General features: G+C 60.0%; 2 protein-coding genes across 4 annotated transcripts; one reads left to right on the top strand and one right to left on the bottom strand.

Moving 5' to 3' along the window:
- Positions 1 to 31: 31 nt before the first annotated feature.
- RNF214 (ring finger protein 214) lies at positions 32 to 7,311 on the top strand. Of its 2 annotated transcripts, none has more exons than XM_082296906.1 (15): positions 32 to 212; positions 318 to 519; positions 1,142 to 1,201; positions 1,409 to 1,549; positions 1,819 to 1,958; positions 2,511 to 2,579; positions 3,366 to 3,462; positions 3,693 to 3,781; positions 4,180 to 4,270; positions 4,465 to 4,563; positions 4,763 to 5,139; positions 5,546 to 5,681; positions 5,911 to 6,018; positions 6,337 to 6,432; positions 7,056 to 7,311. In XM_082296906.1, exons 1-15 carry the CDS (start codon positions 133 to 135, stop codon positions 7,119 to 7,121), a joined length of 1,851 nt encoding a protein of 616 aa, XP_082153032.1. In that variant the 5' UTR covers positions 32 to 132; the 3' UTR covers positions 7,122 to 7,311. The 2 variants fall into 2 exon arrangements, with proteins under 2 accessions (XP_082153032.1, XP_082153031.1); XM_082296905.1 differs by having other exon boundaries at positions 4,168 to 4,270.
- A 119-nt stretch (positions 7,312 to 7,430) lies between these two features.
- Positions 7,431 to 15,730, bottom strand: BACE1 (beta-secretase 1). 2 transcript variants are annotated; one of them, XM_082296908.1, is made up of 10 exons: positions 15,393 to 15,730; positions 12,108 to 12,196; positions 11,733 to 11,949; positions 11,409 to 11,546; positions 11,186 to 11,320; positions 10,959 to 11,060; positions 10,668 to 10,817; positions 10,367 to 10,538; positions 10,015 to 10,287; positions 7,431 to 9,660 (listed from the first exon to the last, which is right to left on the bottom strand). In XM_082296908.1, the coding sequence occupies exons 1-9, from the start codon at positions 15,636 to 15,638 to the stop codon at positions 10,046 to 10,048; spliced, it is 1,491 nt and encodes a 496-aa protein (XP_082153034.1). In that variant the 5' UTR covers positions 15,639 to 15,730; the 3' UTR covers positions 7,431 to 9,660; positions 10,015 to 10,045. The 2 variants fall into 2 exon arrangements, with proteins under 2 accessions (XP_082153034.1, XP_082153033.1); XM_082296907.1 differs by having other exon boundaries at positions 7,431 to 10,287.
- Between the last annotated feature and the right edge of the window lie 2,053 nt (positions 15,731 to 17,783).

The raw sequence follows: 17,783 nt of genomic DNA, 5'->3' as shown, positions 1-17,783 counted from the left end.
CGCCGGGGCGCGGGGCGGAAGGGGCGGCGCGGCGGGGGCGCGGGTCGTGCGCTCCGCCCGGTGCCGCTCGGTGCCCCCCCGGTGCCGCCCGGTGCCGCTCCGCCGGCCCGGCCCAGCCCCGCAGCCGCCCCCATGGCGCTGGAGCAGGCGCAGGTCGACGGCCCCGACCCGCCGCGCCTCTGCGAGCCCGGCCCCGCCGCGCCGCCCGGCAGGTAAGGGGGGGCCCGGCGGGGCGGCAGCCGCACCGGGATGGGGCCGGGATGGGAGCGGGGACGCGGCCGCGGCGCAGCGCTGACCGATGTCCCCTTTCCGCGCAGCGGGAGCCCGCTCTCCGCCCCGGAGAGCCCCGGCGAGCCCGGGCCCGGCGGGGAAGCGGACCCCGCGGCCGCCCCCGGCCCCGGTGGCGATGCGGAGCCCGGGGCCGGCGGCGCGGAGGCCGCGGGGCAGAGCGGAGCGGCAGCCGAGGAGCCCGACGAGGAGGCGGCCCCGGCCAGGCCGTCGCAGAACATCGCGGTGCAGGTGGGTGCAGATCCCGCGGGGCTCCTGGGGTTTGTGCTGTGCGGGGCCAGGGCCTCGAATGGCTCTTTTAGAACCTGGAGGACAAAGACCTGAATGAGTCGAGGCTGGGGGGTGAAACACATCCATACTTGCAGCTGTGCAGCCGCTGCTGTGTGCCCGGTCCTGTGCTTTGAACAGTCTTTAATTAAGATTCGACCCTAGTGAGTCGAATCTTGGAGTGCTGTGTCCAGTTCTGGGCTCCTCAGTACGAGAAAGACAAGGAGCTACTGAAGAAGGGTCCAACGGAGGCTGCAAAGATGATAAGGGGTCTGGAGCATCTCTCTGCTGAGGAGAGACTGCAGGAGCTGGGCCTGGTTAGTCTAGGCAAGACTGAGAGGGGATCCCATTAATAAATATTTCCAAGGGCTATCAGAGGATGGTGCCAGATTCCTTTTATTGGTGCCCAGCTGTAGGATGAGGAACAATGGCCGTAAACTGAAATGATAAGTTTTGTTCAGTATGACAGAGAACTCCTTTCCGTGGAGGGTGGCAGAGCACTGGAACAGGTGCCCAGGGAGGGCCTGGAGTCACTGTGTGGTCACTGCAGGGCTGAGGGTCTGATCTCAATCACCTCCCTTCACAGACTGACTTCAAGGCGGCTGATGCTGACGTGAACACGGACCAGGACATCGAGAAGAACTTGGTGGGTATCAAAGCCCCGTGCTCAGGTCCGGGCTCTGCTGCTCACGCTCCCAGGCAAAGGAGCTGGAGCTGCTCTGCCCACTTTTTTCCTGTCAAAATAGAATCATAGAACCATTATGGTTGGAAAAGACCTCCAAGACCATCAAATATCAGCATCGGAGTCCTTAAGCTGCCCTTGTTACAGGAGGAATTTTGCTCTCCGCTGCAGGACAAGATGATGTCTGAGCGGGCCTTGCTGAAGGAGCGCTACCAGGAGGTGCTGGACAAACAGAGGCAGGTGGAGAATCAGCTGCAGGTCCAGCTTAAGCAGCTCCAGCAGCGGAGGGAAGAGGAGATGAAAAACCACCAGGTATTTGGTGAAGAACTGTTTTTGTTTAACCTAACCCTGTAATTAATTTTAAAACCCTTATGAAGAGGCAGGAGAACCTGCGGTCCAGAGCATCTGTCTCCTGAGTTTCCTCATAATAACCAATATATATCTTGCCTGGATCTGCTAAAAAGAAAGAGTTTGCTGTGTAATCTCATTAGCCAATTAATCCAAAAAAGTAACAGGTTTTAAATCACAACCATTATTTGGGAATTTTGCTCAGTATCTGTGTGATGCTTCTTTTACTCCAGGAGATCCTGAAAGCGATTCAGGATGTTACAATCAAGCGAGAAGAGACCAAGAAGAAGATGGAGAAAGAGAAGAAAGAGTTCCTGCAGAAAGAGCAGGATCTCAAAGCTGAAATTGAGAAACTCTGTGAGAAAGGCAGAAGGTATTTGTATGGAAAAGAAAGGGTTTATTTTTGGAGGGAGAAGCTCTTGCTTAACCCTGATGTAAACCTGATGGAGCAAAGAGCTTTAAACTCTTTGGAAGCAGCGAGTATTCAGGTCAGACCTGTCTATGGATGAATTTAGGATTGGCTCCGTGTGTGAATTGGCACTTTTGTGGAGCCATTCTGTCATGTCATAGACGGCTGGTTTTTGTTCTGAGGGCTCAGTGATGTTTTTGGGTAAAACTCCTCCAGTGACGGCTCCAAGTGCTCAGCTCTTTTCCCCAAGTGACCATGGCAGAGCACATGCTGGGGGAGCAGCACAGCTCCCTGCAGCGAGCCTGGTTCTGTGCCACAGCCTTTGTGCAGTGTCATGAGACAGCAGGATTTGTGCTCCAGAGGCTGTTGGCGGCTGTTTTCCCACACACATTGCAGGGAGCTGTCCCCAGCCTGTGGTGTGTGGTCAGGCCCAGGGATGTGCTGGGGGGGCTTGGTTTGAACGTGGGCTCTGCACTGTTGGGATTCCAGCTGTGCTGTCCCTTTTTTCCCGTGCAGGTTGCTGAAGGAGCAGGAGGAGAAGGAAAACAAGATTGCCTCTCTGATCGCGGAGCAGTCCGATGAGAAGTAAGGCCCTTATCCATTGCCTGATTAATGCTGCCCAATGCACTGTTCTTCCTGCCATTTTGCCTCAGAGTGAATCTGATGCTCCTGGTGGGACAGAGTAGAGGGAATGATCCAGCAGTGCTGGCTAGTTACGTGCTGTAGAGGTTTTATCTCCTCTTCGAGCATCAGGGCTCTGGATTAAATCTTCTTTGATCCCAGTCACAGGCAGGCTCCTGGATACTTGTGACATGAAGATCCCATAAGATTAGAGTTTGTGCTTGGTGGATTGACTCAGCTTGTAACTGCTACCTCTGATTGAATTTCAACTTCCCAGAATTAGGGCAGACTGATTTCCCTGTCTGTTCCCCACAGCTGTCCAGCTACACTAAACTCTGGCATGCTGGGGTATTTAAAGCTGGGCAGGGATGCTCCAGATGTAGGTGTTCCCAAAGCACAGGTGGAAATGCCCAGCTTTAAACTTCTCCAGGATCAGAACAGCATAGCTCTGCCTGCTGCTCAGGTTGATTCCTGGTCCAGATCTTCTGTGGGATTGTACTGAATTTTGCCGAGGGGAATTCCCCTCGTTTTGCCCAGCGTGTTTGCACACCAGGTTTGTTGTGTGCTCTGCAACAGCTCACTCCTGGGACGGTGACTCATGCAGCCCAGGGAGCTGGGGCAGGTGTCACGCTCTGGAGGCTGCTGATCTTCCATGGTTCCACCCCATCCAGAGCTCCCGGGATCGATCCCTTTGTGGCCATTCCGCTGCCTGAGCCCAAGGGGACTCATTCTGTTCTGTTCTGTGTGCAGGCAGCTGTGGGAGATGGAGCTGGACAAGCTGAAGAACCAGCACAATGAAATCAACAGGAACATTCTTGAAGAGACAGAACGGGCATGGAAAGCAGAGGTGAGCAGGTGACTTCTTCCCTTGCAAAGTGGTTGGTTTGAGATTCCAGAGGGTTAATGGACAGTTCTGTGAAATTAGGAGTAGTTGAGGATAAGGCCAAGTCCCACTTAGTGGGATAAGAGGAATGATGAACAAGTGTCAGTGCAGTGAGCGTTAGTGGGGAGCAATGCCCAGGGCCTGGTCTGACAGCAGGAAACAGGGGAGTACAAAAACTGAGCCTCTCTCCATAGATCCTGTCCCTGGAGAGCCGGAAGGAGCTGCTGGTGTTGAAACTAGAAGAAGCAGAAAAAGAAGCAGAGCTACACCTCACCTACCTCAAGTAAGTCTGTGTAGTGTCAGAAGTGGCAGGGAGGGTCACTCAGGTGTCCCCCATGTCCCATCTCCTCTTCCTCTGCTTATGCTGGAGGCTGGAGTGGAATAGTTCAGGATTTCCTGTGGTTTTCTTACTGAATCAATGCGATTCAGTGGTGTCACACAGCAAGGGCATGTGGGGCTGTGCTTATCCCCCTGTCACTGTTCATCTGCCAGGCTCAGTCAGTGCTGTTGGCTGTGGTGTCCCCAGATCAGTCCCTCTCCCTTGTGGGGTGCCTGACCTGGGGGTGAGCCCTTCCCACCCCACTGGAGGAGGGGAAGCCAGGGGGTGTGGGGGGTTGCTTGCTGCCGCTGTGCTGCCAGGAGAGCACAGTTGCAAGTGGGAAAGTTCAGCTGTGCTTGCAGGTCTGCGCCGCCCACGCTGGAGACCATGAGGCCAAAGCAGGAGTGGGAGATGAGGCTGAACAGGATACGAATGACCAAGCAAAGTGTCCGAGTAAGTTGCTGCTGACCTCTCCCAGCCTAGCAGCAAGCAGTTCTTCACATACACACTGTTTCTCCCTCTGGCTCCTCTTCCATTCTTCTGTGGAGCCAAACAGTGCCACTTTAGGGCCTGCCACCCCAGGGCTTGGAATGCCCCAGACTTGCTCAGGTTTGATAAATGCACCTGTTTTCTTCCCTCTCTGCTAGGATCAGTTCAACGACCACATCCAGATGGTGAGGAATGGCACAAAGCTGAGCAGCCTCCCCCAGATCCCAACGCCGACGCTGCCTCCTCCGCCTTCAGAAGTGAGTGCCTCTCCAGCCCCACATGACAGGCATTCCGTGTTGCCAGGCCCTGGCACAGCCTGCCTGGTGCTGTGCATGTGTGGGATGGCCTGTGCCATGTCTGGGCCTACCTGGAGACGAGGGGAAGGGTCTCCGGCTCTGCTTCCAGGTGGTCTTACTCTAACCAGCCTTTCCCTTTTCCCCTGTTTCTCTTCCTCAGACAGATTTCATGCTGACGGCATTCCAGCCCAACCCATCCCTGACTCCGCGGCTCCCCTTCCCCATCGGACCTGTTCCCGTGCCCATGGTCATGCCGAGCGCCGATCCTCGAGCGCTCTCCTTCCCTCTGCTGAACCCCGCCATGTCCAGGCCCAACCAGCCCTCCCCACCCCTGCCTGCTTCCCAGGGAAGGAGCAGCCCGGTCGTGGCATCGCTCATCGGCACGCACAGCCCCCACATGCCTCCCGCTGCCTCCATCCCTCCTCCGCCTGGCCTGGGAGGGGTGAACGTCCCTCCCGAGTTCCACAGGCCCCAGCCGGCCGACAAGCTGGAGAAGCTGCTGGAGAAGCTGTTGACTCGGTTTCCACAGTGCAACAAGTAAGGGTCTGGTGGTGTTTTTCTGCAGGGCAAGGGCTTGTGCGTGGAATGGGAGCTGGGATCAGGGAAAGAGGGGCTCCTGGTGTGAGCAGGGCCTGTGGGAAGTGAGGGAAGGCTGAGGGTGAGGAGCAGAGGCTGGGTGCTCTCTGCATCAAGTTTGCCATAGTGCTGGGGATGGGAATCACTAGGAGCTTTGAGGGACGGCAGGGATATCTGAGCACAGCCAGGAGCCCCATAGCCTGTCTCTGGGGGCTCCCTGCTCTTTCCCCAGTGTTTTGGGGAGAGAACCCCCTCAGCACGTGACTCACCTCGCTGGGAGGGTGGAGGAGAACACCCCAGGCAGCGGTGGCTGAGGGATTCCAGTCCCCGAGGACTGGGAACTCTTAGCAGGCTGCTGTCCACGCAGGGCCCAGCTCACCAACATCCTGCAGCAGATCAAGACTGCCCGGAGGACCATGGCCGGCCTGACCATGGAGGAGCTGAACCAGCTGGTGGCGGCCAAGCTGGCAGAGCAGCAGGAGCGGGCAGCGGCCGGCGCCCAGGTGGGGCAGCGTGGGGGCTGCTGCAAGGGGGGCCCGGGGAGCAGGGAGAGCTGCCCCAGCTCCCTGGTTCCTCACAGAGGTTGGGCTGTGTGTCAGGGCTGTCCCTTGGGTTCCCTTTCCTGCTGACTGCAGCGTAACCAGGGAACAGTTTTCCCCGAGGTGACTTGGGGTGACTCCTTTGTCCTTTCCTCCCGGGCTGTTCTGATGAGCCTCCTCTGCCTTGCTGCAGCCTCTGGGCCGGATCAGGGCCCCCATGTTCTCGGCTCCGCTGCCTCAGATCAGCACGCCCATGTTCCTGCCCCCGGCCCAGGTCGCTTACCCTGGAACAGCGTCACATGTAAGGCTGCTTGGCTTCCCTGGGGAATGGGGAGGGAGGGAGCCTGCCTGGGATGTGGCTGAAGGGGTGAGCCCCTGGAGCTGGGAGCTCTCACACAACTACTTGGGCTGCTGAGGTGAAGGGGAGGATTGGGGGCACAGATCCTTTCACATTGGAACAGAGGGACACGAGACATGATGGTGGCTCTCAGGGCGTGATGGCTGTGGGCAAAGAGGGGACTGGGCAGCCCGTGGCCTCGGGCTGCAGCTGTGTCTGTGGTCAGAGCTGTGTGTCTGACTTCCCTGCCTGCTCCTTTCTTTCCCTCACTGCCCATCCCAGACCCCAGCTGCCTGTAAGCTGTGTCTGATGTGCCAGAAGCTCGTGCAGCCTGGTGACCTTCACCCCATGGCCTGCTCACATGTGCTGCACAAGGAGGTGAGTGTGTTCTGCTGCTCGCAGCTTCCTCCTGGTCCTTCCAAGTGACCCTTCCCGAGTCCTTGTTGTACTGACACCGTGCCAGGAGAAGGGTACGATCAATAAACAGCTTCCCTGCATCCTGTCATCCCATCCTTTCCGTACTCTTGGCTGGGCCACCCTGCGTGGCTAGTGGGTGGTGGCTTTAGGAACAGGCTGCCCTTGTGTCCCTGAGCTTGTGCTTGTGTCTGTGAGGGTTAGATGCTGGAGCAGGACAGTGTGGAAGGATCTGGAACACAGGGTGAGGGGAGGGCTGCCACTGCTGCCCAGGTGTCTGGGTGGGGGATGCCAGACAGGAGCTCTTGGGAAGAGCTATCCCATGGGTCTGGCAGTGGGTCACCTGTGTGGGCAAACCCCCCATCCCAGCAGCTCTGGGGCCTCCAGCAGTGGCCCTCAACGAAATGGAAACTCACGTTGAGGAGGGCCTGACAGTCCTGCAAGGGTGACAAGGGCTCCTTCATCACGGTGACCTTGTGATGGAAGCTGCAAGGAGCAAAGGAAACCATCCCTGAAACGAGTGCTGTGGAAAATGAAGGCACCTTTGGGTTGTGCCAGTGGCTCTTGATTAATTCTCTCTCTTCCAGTGCATCAAATTCTGGGCACAAACCAACACGAATGACACTTGCCCTTTTTGCCCAAGCCTCAAATGACGGCTGCTGGGGCAAGGCAGGCCCCCGGGAGGAGTTGCTGTGAATAGACAGGATCAGTTCTAAGATTTCTACAGTTCTATATTTATACGATCATGTATACACATGTACATTTTTATTATATAGGTAATGTGTGTATAGAAAGTCTGTATACATACAAATTCATAAATAAAGTGTGTATATTATGCAGTGATTTGCTGCTGCTCCTCATTTCTTTATCCGCAGCCTTGTTGGCTTCTTCCAAATGAGGGTCAGTGTGTTCCCTGCTTGCTGGGATCTGCCTCAGCCACCTCTTCCCACTTGGATCCCACCAGCTGCTTTTCTCTAGGGCCATTGCTCATGACTGGATGCCTCACCACCCCCATGCCCCTGCCAGTCATCCTGGTTTTTCCATGCCTGGTTTTTCCCCTCTTGCCAATGAACAGGTTGCAGATAAAGAGCCAATTTTTTGTGGTCATTTTTTTAATGTCATAATAATTTACCGTGTTAACATTCATTGTTCTTACATAGACACTGGGTTACAGAGTACTGGAGCCTCCAGCGACAGCCCATGGTCCCGTCCCGTCCCCTGCTGTCACCGGGCCCTGGGGAGGGAGCGGACGGACGCGGCTGCGCTGCAGCTCAGGATAAACCAACCTGTGAGAGTTCCTGCGTCCCCCTCTCCTGTGCTTTCTCCTAAAGCACGGGCTGACACACCAACCCTTTCTTTCTCCATGGATTTCGGTGGGATTGCGAGGTGCTCAGCACCGCTGAAAATCTTGCAACGACTCTCTAAAAACTTACCCCCCCCTCCTTGCAGCCTGCAGCAGGAATTCGGCGCTGCTGGCGGCCCCTCTGCCCCGGGAGGGCAGGGGAGCACCCCTGGGCGCTGAACTCGCCGCAGGCCGGCTCCTCCGACGCGCACGCACACGCTCGGGGCGTGTTTTAAGGCAGTGGTCCACAACAGAGTCTCTGGGGTGCTGGGGGTCCTGGGCAGGCACGAGGGTGGGGGGAGAACGTTGCCCTCTTGCATGGGGTGGCTGGATGGGTGTTGGAGCGGGGCTGGGGCGGGGTGAGGAGGGGCAGTGTGGGGGCTGTTGTGGCGGTGCCCCGTGCGAGGGCTGGCTGGTCGCCTACGCTGCCTGCGTTTCCCGGCTCCCTCGCTGCTTTCCCAAAGAAACGTTTGGCTGCAGGATTTAGTTAACAAGCTTTATGCTCGGTGACTGCTGCGGCTCCTCGCTCTCTCCCTGCCTGACCCGGTGGCTCTGCAGGGCAGCCGCCAGCTCGGCCCTGGCACTGCAGGTATCCCCTGTGTTCATGGGGGAGTGATGCCTTTTAACTGCGGAACCTCCGTGTTTGAGCACTTTCCTATCCAGGCTGGAGGCAGAGAAGCGGGGGAATACAGCACTACTGCCTGCGAGGTGTCTGCTCTGGGGAAGGGACAATGATCCTGCAGCACGGGGAGGAGGGGTTGTCCTCACACACTGGAAAATCCTCCCCGTGCTGCAGGAACACCACGACGACAGAAGTGCCTCCTGTGCTCAGGGTCCTTTGGGCTTGTGAGTCACTGCTCTGCATGCTCCAGCCCTGCTCCCCCTCCTCAAGCCAGCTGGGACCCCCTCACCATCACGTGCTCCCACCGAACATGCAGCTGTGGCATGAGCCCTGGCCCTGGGTGGTGGCCACAGTGGCTGAGGACTGAGCAGAAGGCTAAAAAGATTAAAAAAAACCCCAAAACAAAACAGGACTGACCCCTAATGTTGGAACAGTGGCTTTCAGAGCTAGAATTAAAAATAGAGATATATGGATATATTGTACAGGTGAGAGGCAGCCATGGTCTGTACACGTGGGACCGGCTCCGTACACGCTCTCAATGCGCAGCTGCGCTACCAGTGACACACTTTGTAAAAAAAAATGAAATAAATACAACCATGTGTTTACAAAACAATAAATGCTGCAGTTCCCACAGCTGCCGCCTGTCCCCAGGATGCCAGGGTGTCCCACAGCCGGGCCCGGATGTGTGCAGTGAGCAGAGAGGAGCTGCTGTGCCATGGGATGTGCCGGCGGTGAGGTGGGGGGGCTGCAGGGGGGGCCCAGGCTCCCCTATGGCTTTCGAAGGGCTGGGTGGGCTGGGGAGCAGCCGGTGCCAGGGCTGGGAACTTCACTCCTGGCACTGACTTCTCCTTGGCAGCTGCCGCTGATGCTGGAAGCGAGGGCAGGGAGTTTTCCATCCCATGTGGAGAGGGGAGAGGATGGGTGCCTGCTCCTGCCTGTCCCAGGGGGGTGCAGGGAGTCCTGGGGCTGGCAGCAGCACAGCTCGGGAAGGCAGGAAAATGCACGGGAAATGTCAGAGCGAGTGGTGTACGGGCAGCAGGATAGGAGAGAAAGCCCTGTCTGGGCAGCCCAGGCTGGCCCTGCAGGGCTGTCTCTGAAAAGCCCGAGGCTGAATGGCTCCAGGATGATCCCCGGAGTCTGGCTCAGTGCAGGGAGTCACAGGGGACACACGGCTGCAGTGCAGCTCCCTACAAGAGAGCCTGGGCTGGCAGCTTCCTGGCAGGGCGAGCTGGAAAGGGATGCACAGGGATGGAAGGGGACAGGCAAGGGATGGCTCATCAGCATCACTCCATCAAGCCAGGCAAGGCTGGGTGGGAGAGCTTGGGACAGCCCGTCCTGTCCTGGTGCTGGAGCAGAGAAGCTGCCCCAGCTCCCGGGACGGGGTTGCTGCACTCTCCCCCTGCCCGGCTACCACGCTCTTGCTGCAGGTCCCAGATGAGCGGAGCCCGGGCCTGGGGCTCCCCCGGCCGCTGGCCCTGACGGACACCGAGTCCCCAGGCTCCGGGCACAGGGTCTGAGCTGCCCACGCCGCCGCCACACTCCAGCCCCGGAGCACGGCCCCTGCCCTGCCCTGCTGCCTCACCTGCGGCCCCGGGGCTGCGCCCGCTCCGCCGTCACTTCAGCAAGGAGATGTCGTCGGCAAAGTCGTCGTGGTCCCGCCGCAGGCAGCGGAAGCAGCGCCACTGGAACACCATGAGGCAGAGGGGCAGCATGAAGAGGGCGCAGATGGCCGCCATGACGTAGGCGATGGTCATCAGGGTGGACTCGTCCGTCTGCGGGATGTTGTAGCCGCAGTCCTCCATGTTGGAGTGCAGGTGGGGCCCGTCCACCGCGGCCGTGCGGAACTCATCGTGCACTGCGGGCAGGGCAGGCAGGGTCTGGTCACTGCACACCCACGTCCCCTCCGTCCCCCCCGCCCCACGGGCCCAGCTCACCGTGGCAGGCGCTGACAGCAAAGCCGATGCGCTTGCGGGCACGGTCGAACACCACGTAGAAGCCCTCCATGATCACGGCGCCCATGACGGTGCCGGTGGAGGACTGGGAGATGGCGAACTTGTAGCAGTCATCTTGAGAGGTGGCCACATCCTCCACTGGGCGCAGGTATTGCTGCAGGGGGAGAGGAGCCATCAGGAAAGGGGGCCGGGGAGGCAGCTGCGCCCACCCAGCGCGGTCCTGCCTGCACTGCCCTCTCCAGCCCACACTCCCTGGGCAGGGTCTGGCCAGGCCAACACTCACCTGGGGCAGGATGGTGATCCGGAAGGACTGGTTGGTGGTCTCCCCCATCAGGTAGAGGGACAGGACCGGGAAGATGTGCCAGGGGGTGGTGCCGACCTGCCAGCAAACCAGCTGCTCCCCCAGCCAGAAGCCGTCTGGGAACTTCTCCGTCTACCAGAGGGAAAGGGGAGGTGAGTGGGGCCAAGCTGGGCAGGCAGCAGAGATGCCAGGCGGGTGAGGGGCAGCCACACTGCCCACAGCCCCGCGCTGGCGCTGGGCCATGCCCGCGGGGAAGGGATGGGTTTCACCGACCGAGGACGCTGTTTTGATGGATTTCACTGCAGCCTCAAACACCTTCTTTGGCAGCCTGAGGTTGGTGGTCCCACTGTCCACGATGCTCTTGTCATAGTTGTACTGAGGGGCAGAAGAGGAGGAGTGACCCAGGTGCAGAACCCGAGCCCTGCTCCCCTCCCAGCCCCCTCTGACTGATGGTGGGTGCCTCCAAGGCCCGTGGGGCAGGTCCCCTGCTGCCTCCTCACCTCTTTGCAGTCCATGTTCAGGTCCTGCCCGTTGACCTCCAGCTTGACGATGATGACCTCGTAGTACCACTCCTTGCGGATGGGGGTGTACCAGATGTCACCCACGTACAGCGAGCGGTCGATGCCACCGATGATCTGCAGAGGAGACAGAACCGCTCTGCCACTGCACACTGGCAGTGCCCGAGGGAGCCCCCGGCCTCCCTTCCACCCACGGGGTGCTCACCATGCTGCCTCCCACCGAGGCCACGGCCTCTGTCTCGTTGGGAGAGAAGCCTGTCCCGCACAGCTGCAGGGAGAAGATGTTGGGCACCCGCGTCTGCTTCACCAGGGAGTCAAAGAAGGGCTCCAGGCTGTCGTCGGGCTGGTGGGAGGAGAAAGCAGAGACAGGACAGGGATGTGTCAGTGCTGTCGCTTCTCCAGGAGCTCTCTGCGCCCAGGGGAGTTCCCCTTGCCAGCACTGCTGTGCTCCAAGGGGCAAACAGGGACAAGGAAAAAGGCAACTGAAGCATTTTGGTGCTCACATCCAGGACTGTGAGCCAGAACTCACCCGGGCAATCTCGGCGTACGCCAGCCCCAGGATCCCTTCCCAGTTGGAGCCGTTGATGAAGAATTTGTCTGACTCCGTGATGGCAGCAATGTTGGCTCTGACAGTGACGTTGGGGCCGTGCGGGATGGTGACAAGGTCAGTGCCCAGTTCCCCTTCCCACTTGCCCTGGGTGTAGGGCACGTACACCCCCTTCCGCAGGTCGCGGTAGGTGCTGGACCTGCAACGGTGTCAAAGGGACAAGTAAGACCAGCAGGGGTTATGGGGATCCAGCCATTCCAGAGGCCAAGCAGTACCTGGCAGGGTCTGGCCAGACCTCCAGCAAGGAGAAGCAGTGTGCCCAAGGGGCTGGGCTCTGCGTCCCCTCAGAATACTCACAGCTGCCGCTGGTAGTATCTCCGGAGGAAGGGGTGTGGTGCAGCTCCCACAGCAAAGTTACTGCTCCCTGTGTCCACCAGGATATTCAGCTGGAGAAGGAAGAAAGACAGGAAGGCTCATCAGTGCAGTGGGACCCTCTTTTTGCTGTGCCCAGAAAGGAGAAGGAGGTGGTGAAGCAGCAGGCAGCAACATCAGGAAGTTGCACAAAAAGCAAACACCATCCAGCACTGTGCAAACAGAGCATGAGCTCCTTGCTCAGCACGGCCCAGCCTCAGCCCCCAAATCCATAGGCAGGATTCGGGAAGCGCTTGGCAGGTGTCATGGGGCCGGAGAGCAGCAGCAAGACAGGGTGCACAGGCTGCCCTTGCCAGGAAAGCAGATTTGCTGGCACATCTGGTGGGAAGGATCGCTGGTGGGCAGCCCCCGCAGATCCCTGCGCCCGCTAATCGCCACCCATATGCCGAGCCCTGCTCCCGATTCATTTCTGCCTGGGCAGGATTACCAGGTCTGGCAAACATCCCACTGGCAGGGCCAGGAGCGGGCCAGCCGGATCCTGCCCTCAGCTGACCCGTGCCTGTGGCCCTGGCACGGAGCGGGGTGGGATGGCCGGGGTGGGAGAGGGGCTGTCCGAGCCTCCCGGCTGTGCGGGGCAGCAGAGCCCGGGGTGAGCCCTGACCCCAAACCCGGAGCTGCTTCACAGCACCACCCCGGGCAGCAGCGCCAGGGCTTTGGCCCTTAATCTGCGGAGTCAGAGGGAGAGGAAGGAGGTCAATGCGCTTGTGTTAATCGCAGCAGCACCGGCGTTCCAGGCCATGGGTAATGACCAGAGCAGCACGTTCACCCTTCCAATGCCCACCCTGGGCCAGCTCAGCGCCCACCACACAGCCCGACCTCCTCCTGGCAACCTGGCACCTGCGCCATTCCCAGGGCTGTTCCTGGCTCTGTGGGTGGGTCATTAGGGGCCACCTGCTCCACACAGCTCATCTCCAATCACCAGGGCACCTGGAGGAGACTGCTTTCCCTGGAGAAGGACCTGCTGAGCTGACACTGCAAGGAGAGGAGGCAGGGAGGGCTCTTGCAGGCTCCATCCTGCTGAAAGGGTCACGCACAGGACCCACGTGGAGAGGACCCAGATCCTTGAGACTCAGCCCAGCCATCCATTCAGGCCACGACACGGCACGTGAACTGGCGAGGCCAGGACATGTGTGGCAGGGACACTGCCTGAAACCTGTCCCTGGAAGTGACAGCCCCTCCAGGCACCTCGGCAGCAGCACTGGCTCTGAGCCACGCGTGTCCCTAGAGCGGTGTGCTGCTCCTGGGGCATCAAGCCTGTGCCATCTGTCCCAAAACACCGGCTCCTGCTGCTCGGCTCGCCCCTCTTCCCTGTGTGTTTATGAATCAGCCTGTTCTGGGGAGCCAGGGAAACCAACATGCTTGGACACATGGAATGTGTGAGCAATCAGCTGCTGACGGTGACTTGGCAGCGCAGCACGGCTCAGAACCAAAATTAAAGCACAAGGGGATACAGAAACTTCCTTGTCAGCATCGGGAAGGTGAAAGGAAAGGTGAGGAGATGGATCACCACCTCCCTGCTGCGTGTGAGCCTTTGGGAAGGATGCAGGCACCCCCCAGGGCAAACACACTCCCAATTTCCTGCAGAGGCATAGCCAAACTCTTTCATATGAATCTTCTCATTCCATTGCAATGCCTGGAGGGATTTTGCTCCAGCACACACACACACACACACGGACACACACATGCATGCACAGGCACCACGTTTGCATTTGGAAGCAATCCGAGGCTGGAAGATGCTGCCCAAAAGGGTGACTGGCCCGGAACGCATGAGTGCCTGGGAACAGGTGGTTCGCAAGGAAATTATCTGGCAGCTGCGACACGTGGCAGGCAGGAGATGATGAAATCACATTTAAAACTAGATTTTAGAAATAATCTCCTCCCTTTTTTTTTCTCCCCTAAACACACCCTGCCAGAGCAGGCAATAAATCCCAGGCACACAGGGACAACACAGTAGTGCTCCCAGAGATCCAATTTCCATGGTAGTGGTATCATTCCTCCGTCCACATCTTGCTCACACTGCTTTCTCCCACCACGCACAACGGGCACAGCCAGCTCGTGGGGAAAAGCCAGCCTTTATTTCAGAGCCTGGGTGGGTGCTGGCTGTCCTGGCAGCACCCAAAAAGTGGTGGTGGCAGGGGTGAGGGAATGTGGCCCTGTGCTGGGAGGAACGTGGAGCCTCAATCACCGAACCCGAACCCTGGGCCAGACTTGTTGCTGGTGACAACGGGGATCAGGACGGGCACAAAAGGATTTAGCAGCAGGAACCTCCCCGATCTCATCCATAAAAGAGGGGAGGAGCTGGCCGCCCTGGGCTGCGTGACTGGCACCTGGCCCTCAGCACTCATCCTGTCCCCAGCACGCAGGCACACGGTGTGGTGCCACACGAGCTGGGCAGCGCAGCTCCAGCTTGTGAGGGATGCTGACAAAAAGATGGAGCAGGATCGGAGCCTGGTGACGCACCAGCGCCTGCTCTGCCTGCCCTGTGGGCTCCCTTTCCATCCAGGCCATCCCATTTTCCTGCACTTTGCCTCCCCGCGTTGCCCCAACTCCTGCGCAGCGGCAACCGTCACGAGGTTCCCGGGAAAACCGAGCTCTGGAGGATTTCTGGAGAATTTCCCCCGGCCGGGAGCAGCACACGGAACCAGGCGGGCTGCGCCCGGGGCTGTGCTGGGAGGAGCTGCCAAGCACGGCTCGGCCGTGGGCTCCTCCGTGCCTGCATGTGCCCGCTCCAGGCGGGCACGGGGCTGTGCGGCCACATCCCACCCCCGCCGCCCACAGCCCGCACCGGCTCCAGCGGCATCCTTCGGCTCGGGAGCGGGGATGGAGGCACGGAGGGAGGGCGGGAGGGAGGGGGAAGGGAGCGATGGAGGGATGCAGCCTGGCTCGCCCGCACGGAGAAGCACACGCAGCACCGGCCACCCCGCCCGGAGCGCCCGGGCAGCCCCGAGAGCGCTGAGGTCACCTTCGGCAGGCGCCTGCGGCCAGTTTTCACCGAAAGCCAGCAGAAAAAGCATCACCGGAGCGATGGAAAGCAGGAATGCCGCCGAGAACCACGCGAAGCCATGGTGGCACCCGCAGCGCCTCTGTTCTGCGCCCCGCAGCCCAGCACGGGCCCGGAGGGGCACCCGCAGCCGCCGGGGGTGCGGGGAATGCAGGGGATGAGGGAGATGCGAGGGATGCGAGAGATGCGGGGATCCCCTCCCACCTCACCTTCTGCGGGGGGCTGCCCACCGTCATCTCCACGTAGTACCCCTGCCCGGACTTGCCCCGCAGGTTGTCGATCATCTCCACGAAGCTGCCGGCGCTGTCGGGCTCGGTGTCCAGCGGCGCCCGGCGCTGCCGGAGCCCCGACGGCGGGGCCGCGCCGCCCCGCAGCGGCAGCCGGATGCGCGGCGGGGCCGGGAGGGCGCGCAGGACCCCCAGCCACAGAAGCAGCCAGGGCCAGGCAGGCGCCATGGCCGCGGGGAGCCGTCGGGGGAACGCGGTCAGCGGGCCCGCAGCGCCCCGCGCCTCGGCGGGGCGGCCGCGCCGGGGCGGGCGGGCGGCGCGGCGGCGGCGGGCATGGCGGCGCGCACGGACCCGCCCCGGAAAGCCCGCCCGCCGGCGGAAGCGCTCACCGAGAGACCCGCCCCGGCCCTGCCCGGTCCCCCCGGCCCTTGCCCGGTCCCCGTCCCCGTGCCCGTGCCGCTGCCCCGTCCCTCCCCGCCGGGACGCGCCGGGATGCGCCGCGGGCCGTGCCCACGCGTCGCCATGGCAACCGCAGCCCCCGGCGGCCTCGCCGCGGTGACGTCATCTGTCCCGCCTCCCCGCTGGCCAATCGGGTGCCGCGTATGGCCCCGCCGGCCAATGGCGTGGAGGGGGCGGGTCCCGGCGCGGCGGGTCCCGCGCTCCCGGCAACCGGCGGCACGCGCGGATCGGCGCTCCCGGCCCGCGCCACGGCGAGCGGCGAGCGGTGAGCGGCGAGCGGTGAGCGGCGGGGTCCCGGCACCGGGAGTGGGCCCGGGCCCGGGGGAGGCTCCCCTCGGTGAGCGGAGGCTGCGGGGAGCGGCCCCGCGCTGGGCGGTTCCGGCCTTCCGCCCCGCGCGGGGTCTGCCGGCTCCTGGCCGTGCGTGTGTCGCGTGGGTGCTGTCGTGATATGGGCGAAACCGGGCTTTTTTCCTGTTTCTTTTAATACCCTGTTAACCAAAGCTGTTTGTCCGCCTCGCTAGGCGCGCTTTTTCCGTGGCTCCCGGCTGGCGCGGCGGCCGCTGCGCTGAGGCTTCGGTCCTGTTTGCATAGAGCTGTAGAACGGGTTTTGGGGTTGGAAGGGACCTGAAAACCGTCCAGTTCCACTCCTGCTATGGGCAGGGACACCTTCCACTATCCACTAGCCCTGTCCAACCTGGCCTTGGACACTTCCAGGGATGGGGCAGCCACAGCTTCTCTGGCCACCCTGTGCCAGGGCCTCCCCATCATCACAGGAAAGAACTCCCTCCAAATATCTCACCTAAATCCCCTTCTTTTAGTTTAAAGCCGTTCCCCCTTGTCCCCATCTATTACAGCTACCCCTCAAGCACTGAAAGTCGCACTAAGGTCTCCAAGAGAGAAGTGAGCCCATAATTCATCCCCCAGTGCCAATACCAGGGATGGGAGATGGGGCTGACTTAGTTTTGGGAGAGGAAAATAGGAACAGAAGGCCCCGAGCGAGCTGCCCACATCCAAGTGCTGTTAACTGGGGACATTTGGGAGGGGGAGTGGTGCGAGCTGGTTTGGTTTGGATGTCCTGAGAATATCTTTGCCTGGAAACTGCCAGGATTAGTTGCTGCTTCTGAGACTTACTTTACATAAGAGTTATAAATACAGAGTGGGCTGAGGACAGAGGGAGGTGAAGAGGGCAGTGATAGCTGTGTCACAGGTGGTGATCCTGCTCTGGGTGGTTATCACTGGGGGGTACTGGGCAGGTACCACAGGCCTTGGGTCTCACGAGGAAAGCAGAGGAATGCTTTTTGCACTGAGTATTTGGGGGGGCTTAGGATGAAATGTTTGACCTTGTCATTCAATTGTGTGTTTGAGCAGCTGTCGTGGTCCCCCAGTGCTTGTGCTGGCCAAATGTGGCCACACAGAGCCACAGCTGGGGATGTTTGGGGTGAGGTGGGTGAATTCCAACTGCCTGCACCTGTGCTGGAGGGGTCGTGAGGGCCCAGCTGTGGTGTGGTCTGTGAGTTAAATCATGACGCAATGGGCCACAGGTGGAACATATTAAATTAGGATTCTTTTACAGTTTCTCAAGTACCCTCTGGGAAGGTGGGGGAGGTCAAGGTGTGAGGAGAGGCAGCTTTGTCTCTGGCCAGTGCTGATCCAGCCCTGGGATTTCTCTCAAAGCTGTGCTTTGGGAAAGCTGCTTGCTTTCTCTTTCTTCCCTTTCTTGTTCCAGCTTATTTTTTACCTGGTTAAAAAGTGCCTGCAGCATCTTTTCTGTAGAAACTCGAAGGCCTGGGGGATCTGATTATAACTTTGTGCCACTTCAGCTCTGCTCCTTGTTTTCACAGCCCTCAGAAGTGTGTGGAAGCTCTTTGAGTCAGTTTTGCTGTGTGTGCTGCAGTGGAAGGGCTCTGCCATGTG

The sequence above is a fragment of the Coloeus monedula genome, assembly GCF_965178545.1.
Source record: "Coloeus monedula genome assembly, chromosome: 25".
Classification (NCBI taxonomy): Eukaryota; Metazoa; Chordata; class Aves; order Passeriformes; family Corvidae; genus Coloeus; species Coloeus monedula.
Note: the sequence above shows the minus strand (reverse complement) of the source record. Positions and strands in the feature narration are given on the sequence as shown.